The 14,530-nt window shown below is 56.2% G+C and overlaps 1 protein-coding gene across 1 annotated transcript in view; it reads right to left on the minus strand.

Annotated features, from left to right (window-relative positions):
- The window catches only part of lamc1 (laminin, gamma 1), a 23,870-nt gene extending 10,172 nt beyond the window's left edge, over nt 1-13,698 (minus strand). The window contains 4 exon segments of the mRNA XM_029830428.1: nt 1,592-1,607; nt 1,610-1,724; nt 3,305-3,609; nt 13,109-13,698. Coding sequence (XP_029686288.1) covers nt 1,592-1,607; nt 1,610-1,724; nt 3,305-3,609; nt 13,109-13,487 — 815 coding nt within the window. The 5' untranslated portion in view covers nt 13,488-13,698.
- Between the last annotated feature and the right edge of the window lie 832 nt (nt 13,699-14,530).

The following is a 14,530-nucleotide window of genomic DNA, read 5'->3' on the forward strand; positions in this document are numbered from 1 at the left end:
AGCTCAGACAGTTGTGAGGGGAGGCGAGCGCGTCCCTGTGGAGGAAGCTCTGAAATAACTTCCTACCAACAGGCCTGGACACGAGCTGCGGCTCCTTTTTTGTCTCCGCTGTTTCTTGGCAGACAAATGTGGAAAAAGTGACAATGAGCAGGAAAAATATCACCAGCGCCGTCGACGTGATCTGCTGCAACATGGAAACAAACGACTTTCCACAAAACCAAAGATCATTTAGAAACTTGGAGTAAAACATCAGCATGAGGCTAGCTTTAGCTTCAGCTGAGGCCGTTAGCTTGATCTTTGAGGACAAATCCAAACATTGGCCTCTTTTCTACACTCTCAAATACAAGTACGACTTCTTCCCTAACCCTGTCCGTGTTGTCTAATCTGGGGAATTCTTGGTGAGGCCCGTGACCTTTGACCCCCTTCAGAGGGCAGTATCGATATGACAGCGTGGCCTTGGGAACACTTTGGAAAACCTGGTTTTCTGCACTGACGCTCCGGCACACAGCAAACTAAAGGCAGGAAGTCGGCGGAGCCGTCTGCAGCGCAGCAGCACAACACGTTTATCGGAGCTGCGCAATTATTAAAGATCTTCCATGGACGTGGAATTACGGGTGTGATGCTAATCTCCTGCGAGTCACCAGGGTGGGAGCCTAACCCTCCCTAACCCTAACCCTAACCCTAACCCTCCCTAACCCTAACCCTAACCCTAACCCTCTCTAACCCTAACCCTGCCTAACCCTAACCAACCCTAACCCTCCCTAACCCTAACCAACCCTAACCCTCTCTAACCCTAACCCTGCCTAACCCTAACCCTGCCTAACCCTCCCTAACCTAACCAACCCTAACCCTAACCCTCTCTAACCCTAACCCTGCCTAACCCTAACCAACCCTAACCCTAACCAACCCCTAACCCCTAACCAACCCTAACCCTCCCTAACCCTAACCAACCCTAACCCTCTCTAACCCTAACCCTCCCTAACCCTAACCCTCCCCTAACCAACCCTAACCCTCTCTAACCCTAACCCTCTCTAACCCTAACCCTAACCAACCCTAACCCTCCCTAACCCTAACCCTCTCTAACCCTAACCCTCCCTAACCCTAACCAACCCTAACCCTCCCTAACCCTAACCCTCTCTAACCCTAACCCTCCCTAACCCTAACCCTAACCAACCCTAACCCTCCCTAACCCTAACCCTCTCTAACCCTAACCCTCCCTAACCCTAACCAACCCTAACCCTCCCTAACCCTAACCCTCTCTAACCCTAACCCTCCCTAACCCTAACCCTAACCAACCCTAACCCTCCCTAACCCTAACCCTAACCCTCTCTAACCCTAACCCTCTCTAACCCTAAACCCTAACCCTCTCTAACCCTAACCCTCCCTAACCCTCCCTGGACAAACACTGGTGGGGTTTGTGCAGCAGAAACAGGTGATTCACATCCCAACTCCCTTAACCCCGTCGTCCTGACTGACTGCTGGAGAATGTGTGGAATCTGGGATGGAAACGTGCTCCGGAGCAGGTTCAGGTGCAGCAGGAAAGCTGTAAAAGCCTAAAGATTAACGAAGGGGTCAATCATTAAGTCCTTACCTTCCCCCAACAGCAAGTCGGAGACGGCGTAGTAGTAGTAGGACTTCAGCACCTTGGGGTCGTTGAAAACCTCGTCCCCGAACGTGTTGAGCCTGTTCAGGGTCACTCTGATGTCCGTGGCCGTCACCCAGTCCTGCAGGAGACACAACAGGACTGATGTTTACAGATGGAGGGGACCGCCCGCTCACGTGCACAGCCCGCTCACGTGCACAGCCCGCTCACGTGCACGCTTCTGCCACCTGTGCAGCAGCTTCTTTTACTGTGGAATTCCCAGAAAAGGTGTTAAACTGGGTGAAGAGGGTTCAGCGACGCCCCGTCACCACGGCAACAGCACACGGGAACATGTGAGACGGGCTGATGATGGGAAACCACAGACACACAGAACCAGCAGAGACACACCTGCTGGACCAGGTGGACATGTCCAGCCTCCAGAAGGACAAACGTGTTCTGCAGATCAACATCAGTGGAGACAAAGAACTCCAAACCATCATTCCTGCACGGTTGGCGTCCAGCAGGACGTCCTGACATGACCTGGGAGCAGAGATGGTGACTGGTGACCCCCTTAGAGTCCGGGGGACACGTCCAGAGTCCGGGGGACACGTCCAGAGTCTGGGGGACACGTCCAGAGACCCAGAGACCGGGGGACACGTCCAGAGACCCAGAGTCCGGGACTCTCGGGAAGACAGGCATAAAGACACATGAGCCATGTCAATCGGATGTTTTCTGGACATCTTCAGGCCCAGTTAAGAGGACATAATCTTGTCCATCCCTCTCTGGTCCTGCATGGACTCTCTGGTCCTGTGGACATCTCCAGGGAGGGTTGGCGTGGACGTGATGTGGTCCTGCTGGAAGTTTGGCAGATTGGACAGAGGGATGTTGCTGCAGCTGCTGGAGCCCATCACATGGTTTCATCATGAGTCAGAAGAACACGAGCTGTTGTTCCAGCAGCTGCAGCTTTTCCCAACATCTGGACAAGGAGGTTCCTCCACCCGTCCAGGGAGGAGGAACCTGTTGGCCATTAATCAGCCCTGAGGTTCCTCCGTGAGTTCTCCCCTGACAAACTTCTGGAGGAAGCAGCTAACATCACCCGCCGTGCACAGTGATGGGCGTTAAGCAGGATGGACACGGCGTCCCCCCCTGGACACGGCGTCCCCCCCTGGACACGGCGTCCCCCATAGTTCTCAGCAGCCTCCCCATCTCCCTTCATGGACCACAGCTCCGGGCTGGGAAGCGTTACCTGTTACCTGACACCTGAGGGGGGGGCCGCGGTCCAGCTGCTGCTTATTTCCTGCTCGGCGGCGGCGGCGGCAGCTGGACCGGATGAGCGAGCGGCGGCGGCCTGGCACCAACACTGGCGCTCTGATATAAATAGCTGTGTGTCGCCGGGTCAAATAAGGAAGTGTTGAGTGGCGCAACCAAGCTAAATGTGTTTATTTACAGAGCTGTGGCGCCAGGAGAACCCGCTGCTACAGTTCTGAGCAAAGCGGGCGCTAACATGCCATGACATCATCGATGACGCCATCACAGAAGCGTGCACGTGCACAGACGCTAACCCTTCAGGTATCTGCTGAGCTTGTTTAGCGCCTCACTGGTCTGTTTGTAGCATCACACGTCTCTCCGTGTGAAGGTCCATTTGACTTTAGAAGGTAATTGCTAACGTTAGCACATTGTCACATGAGTTAGCATTCGTGACCAAGTGACCTGTTGGCTCACCTGGAGGACGGGGCTGTTGTCGAAGTTGTAGGCGCTGGGGCGGCCCTCCAGCGTGGAGAAGGCCACGTTGCCACCGGTGAGCGGCGAGATGTCGCTGAAGTCGTCAGTGCAGGCGGCCTGCTGCTCATCCTCACCTGTGCGGATGAAGCCCCGGTTCACCTTCTGGTACGTCTTCTCACAGGAGCCGCTGTAGTACTGGTAGGGCACCCAGGGGCCGTCCTGGCTGCTCCTCTTGTAGATGGCAAAGCTCTCAGGGCGACTGGTGTGAAACTTCAGCCGGACGTAAGTGATGTCGAAGGCCTTACCTGCAGGAGACACAGATACGGGCTCAACCAGTGGACGGGTAGGTAACCCTAACCCTAACCGTAACCAGCGGATGGGGAGCGAACACTAACCCTAACCTAACCTAACCCTAACCTCTAACCCTAACCCGAACCAGCGGACAGGTAGGTAACCCTAAACCTAACCCTAACCAGCGGATGGGGAGCGAACACTAACCCTAACCTAACACTAACCTAACCCCTAACCCTAACCCTCTAACCCTAACCCTAACCCTCTAACCCCAACCCTGTAACCCTGTAACCCTAACCCATAACCCTAACCCCTAACCCTCTAACCCCCTAACCCATAACCCTAACCTAACCCCTAACCTCTAACCCTAACCCCTAACCCTCTAACCCATAACCCTAACCTAACCCATAACCCTAACCCTAACCCTAACCTAACCCTCTAACCCTAACCCCAACCCCTAACCTCTAACCCTAACCCCCTAACCCATAACCCTAACCTAACCCCTAACCCCCTAACCCTAACCCATAACCCTAACCCTCTAACCCTAACCTAACCCCTAACCCTAACCCCCTAACCCTAACCCATAACCCTAACCCTCTAACCCTAACCTAACCCCTAACCTCTAACCCTAACCCTCTAACCCTAACCCCCTAACCCATAACCCTAACCTAACCCCTAACCCCCTAACCCTAACCCATAACCCTAACCCCCTAACCCATAACCCTAACCTAACCCCTAACCCATAACCCTAACCTAACCCCTAACCCCCTAACCCTAACCTAACCCCTAACCTCTAACCCTAACCCCCTAACCGGCCAATCATCACTGCTGGTGGACCCGTTTCAGCTCCAGGTCAAACATGCACAGCAGCATTGCTGCGGCGTGCTGAGACCCGTCACATCACTGGGACGCAGCAGCTGAGCAGGGGCTGCTGGGAAACCTCAAAGATCCTCCTCACAGCGATGGCCGCCACCCCGGGGGGGGTGGAGATAAAGGTCCAGTTACACTTCCTGTGATGAGCTCATCACATTCCTACACAGAGGAAGAACAATGGACACTTTGACCATCTGCAGGGACGGTTTCACTGAGGCTGCAATGTTTAGTTCAGGGTTTCAGGAGGGATCTCTGGTCCTCAGCAGCCCCCATCGGAATCATCTCGCCCTTCCAGATCCAGAGCCAGGACCAGCCAAACCAGGTCCAGGACCAGGTCCCCATCTACCATCAGACCTGTTAAACCCTCCCTGCTGCAAGTAGCTGGTCGTTCTGTGGAAGACGCTGGGGGGGCCAGGCAGGGGGGGGCAGCCATGGGGGGCCAGGCAGGGGGGGGTAGCCATGGGGGGGCCAGACAGGGGGGGCCAACATCCGCCACCCTTATTACCATATTTTCACACTTAAGTCTTAGATTTTTGCCTTTTAATGCGGTGCGGTTCCGTTTGCTCTTCATTTGACTGAGTTTTCAAGACAAAGTGGGTCCACGTGCACGTGCACGTGTGTGTGTAAGTGGGGGGTGGAGGAACCTCATGACCCCAGACTTCCTGCAGGGGGAGCCATTTATAATCTAGGTGAAGAACTTCAGTGAGTCCAGTAAATGATTAAAGTCAGAAAACCTGAGATAAGAACTGAACTTCCTGTGACCTCACAGTCTCAGTGCACACACACACACACACACACGCAGATATACAAACACATATAGACACATGCACACACACACACTCACACTGCCGTGTTACAGGTGTGTTTAGTCTCCACCTGTATCTCTGCAATAATCCCATCTTCTGTTGGATAAACACACCAACCTGTGTGTGTGTGTGTGTGTGTGTGTCTGCAGACACGTGTGTATCTGTGAGTGTGTGTGTGTGTGTGTGTGTGTGTGTGTGTGTGTGTGTCTGCAGACACGTGTGTATCTGTGAGTGTGTGTGTGTGTGTGTGTTATCAACCTTGATGTTGGGGATGAAAGCAGAAGTGGGTGTTTGTGGACTCTCACACGAGCAGATCAGGCTGGACCCACAGCCCACCTGAGCTTCAGGTCTGTCACCCTCGACCAGTTTGGTCCCAGCAACACAGGCAGACCTCCCTCTAGACCCTCCAGGCCTCCCTCTAGACCCTCCAGGCCTCCCTCTAGACCCTCCAGGCCTCCCTCTAGACCCTCCAGGCCTCCCTCCAGGCCTCCCTCTAGACCCTCCAGGCCTCCCTCCAGACCCTCCCTCTAGACCCTCCAGGCCTCCCTCTAGACCCTCCAGGCCTCCCTCCAGACCTCCCTCTAGACCCTCCAGGCCTCCCTCTAGACCCTCCAGACCTCCCTCTAGACCCTCCAGGCCTCCCTCCAGGCCTCCCTCCAGACCCTCCCTCCAGACCCTCCCTCCAGACCCTCCCTCCAGGCCTCCCTCCAGACCCTCCAGGCCTCCCTCCAGGCCTCCCTCTAGACCCTCCAGGCCTCCCTCCAGGCCTCCCTCTAGACCCTCCAGGCCTCCCTCTAGACCCTCCAGGCCTCCCTCTAGACCCTCCAGGCCTCCCTCCAGACCCTCCAGGCCTCCCTCCAGACCCTCCAGGCCTCCCTCCGGGCCTCCCTCCAGGCCTCCCTCCAGACCCTCCCTCCAGGCCTCCCTCCAGACCCTCCCTCCAGGCCTCCCTCCAGACCCTCCCTCCAGGCCTCCCTCCAGGCCTCCCTCCAGACCCTCCCTCCAGGCCTCCCTCCAGGCCTCCCTCCAGACCCTCCCTCCAGGCCTCCCTCCAGACCCTCCCTCCAGGCCTCCCTCCGGGCCTCCCTCCAGACCCTCCAGGCCTCCCTCCAGGCCTCCCTCCAGACCCTCCAGGCCTCCCTCCAGACCCTCCAGACCTCCCTCCAGGCCTCGGGCCCTCAGCAGGAGCCCACCCCAACAATGAAGGCCCCCACCACTGCAGCTGATAGCTGGGGGCAGATGTCTCTGGTCTCCAGAGATGAATGAAAGGAAATTCATGTCAGGACAGGATGCTGGAATGAGGAGCTGTTGAACCGGCCGAGCCACCTCCTCAAGATCCTCACACACCTCCTCAGCACCCCTCAGCTGGGTTGTCTCACCCTCGTCTTCCTCGTCTCTCTGATGAAGACGACCGAGGAAGACGAGTTAGGGTTAGGGTTAACCTAGGGTTAGGGTTAGCCTAGGGTTAGGGTTAGCCTAGGGTTAGGGTTAGCCTAGGGTTAGGGTTAGGGTTAGCCTAGGGTTAGGGTTAGCCATAGGGTTAGGGTTAGCCTAGGTTAGGTTAGGGTTAGCCTAGGGTTAGGGTTAGCCTAGGGTTAGGGTTAGCCTAGGGTTAGGGTTAGCCTAGGGTTAGCCTAGGGTTAGGGTTAGCCTAGGGTTAGGGTTAGGGTTAGCCTAGGGTTAGGGTTAGCCTAGGGTTAGGGTTAGCCTAGGGTTCAGACATTCCAACAACCCAACAGGATATTTTAACCACCACACTTTAATCTCAGTTGCGTTTTTCTTAAACGTTCTTTTAACATGGAGGCGTTATCACATTTTGGCTCCGCCTCCTGCTGTCAGCGCAGGCTAAAATTACCCTGCATGCATCTGCTTGTTCAGACGCCGCCGTCTGTAATAACAGCCTCAGACTTCCTGCAGGTCTGAGGAGACCCGGCTCCTCTCAGGGGTCAGGCCAGTTCCCACACTAACTCCGGTTTCCAGAGGACAGGAAATTCATGTCATGTGACCGTGACCCGACTCAAAACCGGAAGATCTGAGTGCACCAGGAAGTGACCGGCCAAGACCCAGTAGGCCATGGAAGCCAGTGTCACTGCTAACTCGCCGCTGCTAACTCGCCGCTGCTAACTCGCCGCTGCTAACTCGCCGCTGCTAACTCGGTGATGGCTGGTCGATGAAGAGCGGCTCAACCCTCCTCTTCACCATCATTAAAACCTGCAACGACACGGTCACATGTTGACACTTTAGCTGCAGGTATCAGAACCTGGTTGGTTCCACTTTAGCTGCAGGTATCAGAACCTGGTTGGTTCCACTTTAGCTGCAGGTATCAGAACCTGGTTGGTTCCACTTTAGCTGCAGGTATCAGAACCTGGTTGGTTCCACTTTAGCTGCAGGTATCAGAACCTGGTTGGTTCAACACTCACACAGCTGGTCATTAAACACAACACTGAAAAATGTAGCCGGTGCTTTCAAGGACACTGCTCTGCCTGTGGGACAAACCAGCCCCAGCAGACGACGGTCTGGAGGCACATACAGTGTGTAATTACACGTCAACATGCTCGTTTATGTGCTACTTTGATCCAGATGTCTGAAAGAATAAAGTTAATAACAAGCTGAACTCACACAAGTTCAAACACGACCACTGAATGCATCACTCCACCTGTTTCACCCAGACACTGAATGCATCACTCCTTCCCTTTACACTGACCCTGAACGCATCACTCCTTCCCTTTACACTGAACGCATCACTCCTTCCCTTTACACTGAACGCATCACTCCTTCCCTTTACACTGACCCTGAACGCATCACTCCTTCCCTTTACACTGACCCTGAACGCATCACTCCTTCCCTTTACACTGACCCTGAACGCATCACTCCTTCCCTTTACACTGACCCTGAACGCATCACTCCTTCCCTTTACACTGACCCTGAACGCATCACTCCTTCCCTTTACACTGACCCTGAACGCATCACTCCTTCCCTTTACACTGACACTGAACGCATCACTCCTTCCCTTTACACTGACCCTGAACGCATCACTCCTTCCCTTTACACTGACCCTGAACGCATCACTCCTTCCCTTTACACTGACCCTGAACGCATCACTCCTTCCCTTTACACTGACCCTGAACGCATCACTCCTTCCCTTTACACTGACCCTGAACGCATCACTCCTTCCCTTTACACTGACCCTGAACGCATCACTCCATCAGCTTTGTCTCGTGAACATTTACACGAATGTTCAGGTTCTGCAGTGAATAGACAAACTCCCAGTTCCAACATTTAAAACAACTGCATGTGTGTTTGAACTCCAGCCTTCTTACATTTCGATTCTACAATTTACCAGAGACATTCTGAAGGGTCAGAGTTGGGTTGGGGTTGGGTCAGGTTAGGGTTAGGGTCAGGTCAGGGTTGGGTCAGGGTTGGGTCGGGGCTGTATTAGGGTCAGGGTTGGGTCGGGTCGGGGTTGGGTCAGGGTTGGCTCAGGGCTGTGTTAGGGTCAGGGTTGGGTCGGGTCGGGTCGGGGTTGGGTCAGGGTTGGGTCAGGTTAGGGTTAGGGTCAGGGCTGGGTTAGGGTCAGGGCTGTGTTAGGGTCAGGGCTGGGTCAGGTTAGGGTCAGGGCTGGGTTAGGGTCAGGGTCAGGGTTGGGTCAGGTTAGGGTCAGGGTTGGGTCAGGGTTGGGTTAGGGTCAGGGTCAGGGCTGGGTTAGGGTCAGGGCTGGGTCAGGTTAGGGTCAGGGTTGGGTCAGGGCTGTGTTAGGGTCAGGGCTGGGTTAGGTTAGGGTTAGGGTTAGGGTCAGGGCTGGGTTAGGTTAGGGTTAGGGTCAGGGCTGGGTTAGGGTTAGGGTTAGGGTTAGGGTTAGGTTAGGGTTAGGGTCAGGGCTGGGTTAGGGTTAGGGTCAGGGCTGGGTTAGGGTTAGGGTCAGGGTTGGGTCAGGGCTGTGTTAGGGTCAGGGCTGGGTTAGGTTAGGGTTAGGGTCAGGGCTGGGTTAGGGTTACCCCTGACCCTGACCCGCTGCATCGCCACGCCCGTCACTCAGGCACAGTCTTTTTTTAACCTTAAAACTCTCATATTTGGGAAAAGACCTTCAGGATTTGATCTGCCTGGTTGCTGTGCTGCCATCTCAGAATTTCCAGCATCTCCGTCGTATCCTGGAACGCTGTCTTACATTTGACAGGAAGTGGGTTCACGGTGAAATCAGCTGCTGGCTGAAGTTCAGCGTGTCTCCCTGCTGGCCGCAGCAGTGCACTGTGGGAAACTCACGGAGGCCTGGACCTTCCCCTCATAAAACAAGCTTCTTCTTTCCGAGCGGCCAGCTGCTGAGACGATACCAACGTGAGAGAGGAGGGGGCAGGACCATTGTTGTGAGTCTGAGGAATGAGCTCGGCGTGGGAACCTGCACAGCTGGAAACCGCTGCTGCCCCCTCCCACACACATTTCCACAGAATCCTCCCTCAACATTCCAGACCGACCACTTGGGCTGACACGCTGTGCTCCAGGAGTTACCCAAAGGTTCCTGCTTCAGGACCAGGAACCAAAGCTCAGCTGCATCTCCGCCCCATCCCAGCTGAAGGGAACCAACACTGGAGCAGCACTCTTGACGTGCATCTTCCATCGCGCTCAGGGGGCAGACGATCGCGCTCAGGGGGCTCAGGGGGCAGACGATCGCGCTCAGGGGGCTGACGATCGCGCTCAGGGGGCTAACGATCGCGCTCAGGGGGCTAACGATCGCGCTCAGGGGGCTAACGATCGCGCTCAGGGGGCTCAGGGGGCAGACGATCGCGCTCAGGGGGCTAACGATCGCGCTCAGGGGGCTGACGATCGCGCTCAGGGGGCTGACGATCGCGCTCAGGGGGCTCAGGGGGCTGACGATCGCGCTCAGGGGGCTAACGATCGCGCTCAGGGGGCTCAGGGGGCAGACGATCGCGCTCAGGGGGCTGACGATCGCGCTCAGGGGGCTGACGATCGCGCTCAGGGGGCTAACGATCGCGCTCAGGGGGCTGACGATCGCGCTCAGGGGGCTGACGATCGCGCTCAGGGGGCTAACGATCGCGCTCAGGGGGCTAACGATCGCGCTCAGGGGGCTCAGGGGGCTGACGATCGCGCTCAGGGGGCAGACGATCGCGCTCAGGGGGCTCAGGGGGCAGACGATCGCGCTCAGGGGGCTGACGATTGCGCTCAGGGGGCTGACGATTGCGCTCAGGGGGCTAACGATCGCGCTCAGGGGGCTGACGATTGCGCTCAGGGGGCTAACGATCGCGCTCAGGGGGCTAACGATCGCGCTGAGGGGGCTCAGGGGGCTGACGATCGCGCTCAGGGGGGCTAACGATCGCGCTCAGGGGGGCTAACGATCGCGCTCAGGGGGCTCAGGGGGCTGACGATCGCGCTCAGGGGGCTAACGATCGCGCTCAGGGGGCTCAGGGGGCTGACGATCGCGCTCAGGGGGCTAACGATCGCGCTCAGGGGGCTAACGATCGCGCTCAGGGGGCTCAGGGGGCTAACGATCGCGCTCAGGGGGCTAACGATCGCGCTCAGGGGGCTAACGATCGCGCTCAGGGGGCTAACGCCGGCTTTATCCTGCTTTTGTCTGAGAAATGACCAAATCCAAAGCGCAACATCTCAAAGTTCCCTGTTTTGACTCGACGGCTTCCTGTCAGAAGAACTTCAAAGCTTGAGAATTCTCCAGGGAAGCACGATGGCAGATCAAAGGGCAGCGTGGTCTTTTCTTCTTCCCCAGACGAGTGGAGACACGTCCACTTCCTACCGCAGAGCTCCCAAACACAGAAACGTGTTCCACAAACATCACATTTCCTGGACTGAGGACCAGGAGTGCACTTCACCTGGCTCGCTGTTCAAAGGAACAGGTGACATCAGGTGACCGTGTTGGATGTGTCCACCTCACCTCAGGAGGCCCCACAGGTGCTGCTACCTGAAACACACCTGAGCCCCATATTCTTCTTCTCTGGTCTCATTTTCACTCTAAATCTGATCATTGTCCGTTTGGTTACGCTACAGGTGAACCACTGGCCACCTGTGTCCCTCAAACATGGGATGGAACGCTACAGGTGAACCACTGGCCACCTGTGTCCCTCAAACATGGGATGGAACGCTACAGGTGAACCACTGGCCACCTGTGTCCCTCAAACATGGGATGGAACGCTACAGGTGAACCACTGGCCACCTGTGTCCCTCAAACATGGGATGGAACGCTACAGGTGAACCACTGGCCACCGGTGTCCCTCAAACATGGGATGGAACGCTACAGGTGAACCACTGGCCACCTGTGTCCCTCAAACATGGGATGGAACGCTACAGGTGAACCACTGGCCACCTGTGTCCCTCGCTTCGGTCTAATGGTGGAAAATGCGAGTCTTGATTGAACAAACGAGGGTTAGAGTTGATATTTGGGGCAAAATTTGAGGACATATTGAGGTCACGGAGATGCGAACGAAGCGAGAGGTTAAGCAGAACCTGAAACACCGTCACCGCTGAAACCCAGAAGGTGCCACGGGGCCCGTGCACGGAGGAGCCACGGGGCCCGTCCACGGAGGAGCCACGGGGCCCGTCCACGGAGGAGCCACGGGGCCAGTGCACGGAGGAGCCACGGGGCCCGTCCACGGAGGAGCCACGGGGCCCGTCCACGGAGGAGCCACGGGGCCCGTGCACGGAGGAGCCACGGGGCCCGTGCACGGAGGAGCCACGAGGCCCGTGCACGGAGTCTGTAGCTCAACACATTCTGACAGGACTTCTCCGACTCTCAACAGTATTTGGGTACCTTCATTAGCGAGATCAGGGTGGGTGTTTACGTGCGACCACGAGGGTCAGAGGTCAGAGGTCGGCTTCACCAGAGCTGCCGTGTCTCTTGTAGCGAGCACGCCCAGACCTTCAGGCTACAGACGGCAGCGTGACCGAAGCTCCGAGGAATGCTGAGCTGCACAAATAGACAGGTATTTTTAAAACCGAGTCTGATTCTACAGCGAGGATGACCGTGACATCATGTGACCAACCAGGGGCCGGGGGGGGGAGGGGGGGGACAAGGAAAAGAGTCTAAAAGAGTCTGAAATCCCAACAGCTGAGAGACGTTGCTCTTCAAACAGCCTCCGATTGAACAACGCTGGCCTGGAACTCAAATAACCGGGAGTGTGTTTGTGAAGCAGCTTTCAGCAGCTGTGTGTCCACCCCCACCTGCACCCCCCCCCAGCAGACCCCCCACCTGCCCCACCTGCCCCCCCAGCAGACCCCCCAGCAGCAACTGAATCCACAGGTTTCCTGTTGCCTTGAGGGGAACCAGGCTGCTAACTTCACACCTCCGGCTGTTTAAGAAGAGAAAAATCAGCAGTGCCACAGTCTGAGCAAACAGTAGAACCCCCCAGCAACACACACACACACACACACACACACACACACACACACACACACACACACACACACTCCACCCCCAACAATGAAAACTATGTCCTCCATGTTCTCCTCAGCCTGCAAGCACTTCCCCAAACTTTCCAGGAATGGGGATCCTTCACAAAGACGACGTCGTTGACGTCACACGGTCAATTTGATCATTTATTTCACGATTGGATCCAAAGTTCTGAACAAGATTCAAGAGATAAAACTAACTCGCCTGGTTCCGAATAAAGGGCACTTTTACTATTTTTCCAGGTCCTCATCCTTCATTTAGTGCCCACCTGCTCCAGGAAGCAGACCCGGGTTTATCAGTGGACCCTGGCTTTACAATTAGCTTCTGTGGGTCGGAACCAGCGCCGGTCGGGACTAACGCGAGTCGCCTGTGGGGACGTTTCTGTCTCCAGTCAGGATGCGGCTCGGACAGGAGAGGTCTTACCGAGGTGCAGGGTCAGGTTAATGGAGTTGGGGTACTGGATCCCCGCCAGCATGGTCTGGCTCTGCCACCAGGTGGTGTCCTGCTGGTTGTTGTAGTCGGTCAGGTACACGGCGCTGTGGTGGTTCCGGAGATCCCGGGCATCGCAGATGTGGCAGGACTTGGTGACCCCGGTGGCTCCGGTCTGGACGCAGTACTCCTCCGGCGGAGAGCCGCAGGTGTTGGTGGCCACAACGGTCACGTTGAAGGCGGCGTTGACGAACTCTGGCATGCAGCGCTGCGGGTTGCCACGATCGTCCGTACATTCGTCCATGGCAGCCCGGACCCCCAGCAGCAGCAGCAGCCAGGACCAGGCCACCGCAGCCCGGATCAATGTCGACATCTCGTCCCTCCTCGGCAGCCCCCTCGCGGCCTGAAAAAGTGTGCGACTCTGCCAAAAACTTTCCTGAAGCCTCCCCCAAAGCTCCAAAGTCCGCTCCTCTCCCGATAGAGTCCCGAATACCAGACTGGAGCTGTTGGGTCGGTGTTCTGAACCACAGCGGGACTTCTACACGCTTCAGCTCTTTGTGTCCGCTGCCGCCATCGGCCAACTCCGCCAGGAAAAGATGGAGCTGCAGACTACACCCTGAGGCCTCCTGCGCAACCTCACTGCGCACCGGACACGCCCACCGCCCGCACCGGACACGCCCACCGCCGTCCCTTCTCGTCCCGCCTCTCAGGGAACTTTTACAAATCTATTTATAGAACTTCACCTTTAATTGTAATAAAGCGACAGAAATCAAACCGGAAGAAGTCAAAGTCACGTGTCTCTGCTTTAGCTAACCGAACTCTAATGCTAGGGGAGAACGTCGAGAGGAGACAGCTGAAGAACACGTCTTTTCTACTCCGAGCTAATCTCCTCAGGGGTCTTCACGGTGAATCACCTGACTCCATCTTCTGTGTGTTGTCTGCATCACACCAGCGATCTTCCTGTCCAGCAGGCTAATCATCCCAGTCTGGCTTCGCCTCCAAACATCTACCATGTGTTCTATTTCTCTCCATCCCACTTCGCCATCTCCAGCTCCGTGTCCCCTTTTCTCCTCAGTGTTTGTCTATAAAAGAGAATAAGAGAATGGAGCCTCAGCCAGCTCTATTTTATGGTTCTTTTGTTGTGATGCTCCAGTGAAGAAACATCATCAGCTGCTGTCCGTTCTTGTCCCCCAGGACTGGATCCAACCGATGCCTACGTCAGAGGACTCTCACCTGGGCCCAGGAAAAAGGAGTACACACAGTGAGGAACACCTGTTGTCACGAGTGGATCGGAACCATCTGAGAAGCATTTTCAGGGACCCTCCACTCCAGGAAATCCAATGGCCAAAGGGGCCTCACCAAGAGGGCACAGAGAACCCCCCAAGGGCACCCCAGTGACCTCCTGGTGGGGGGGCA

This window comes from Takifugu rubripes, chromosome 22 (assembly GCF_901000725.2).
Source record: "Takifugu rubripes chromosome 22, fTakRub1.2, whole genome shotgun sequence".
NCBI classification, from domain to species: Eukaryota; Metazoa; Chordata; class Actinopteri; order Tetraodontiformes; family Tetraodontidae; genus Takifugu; species Takifugu rubripes.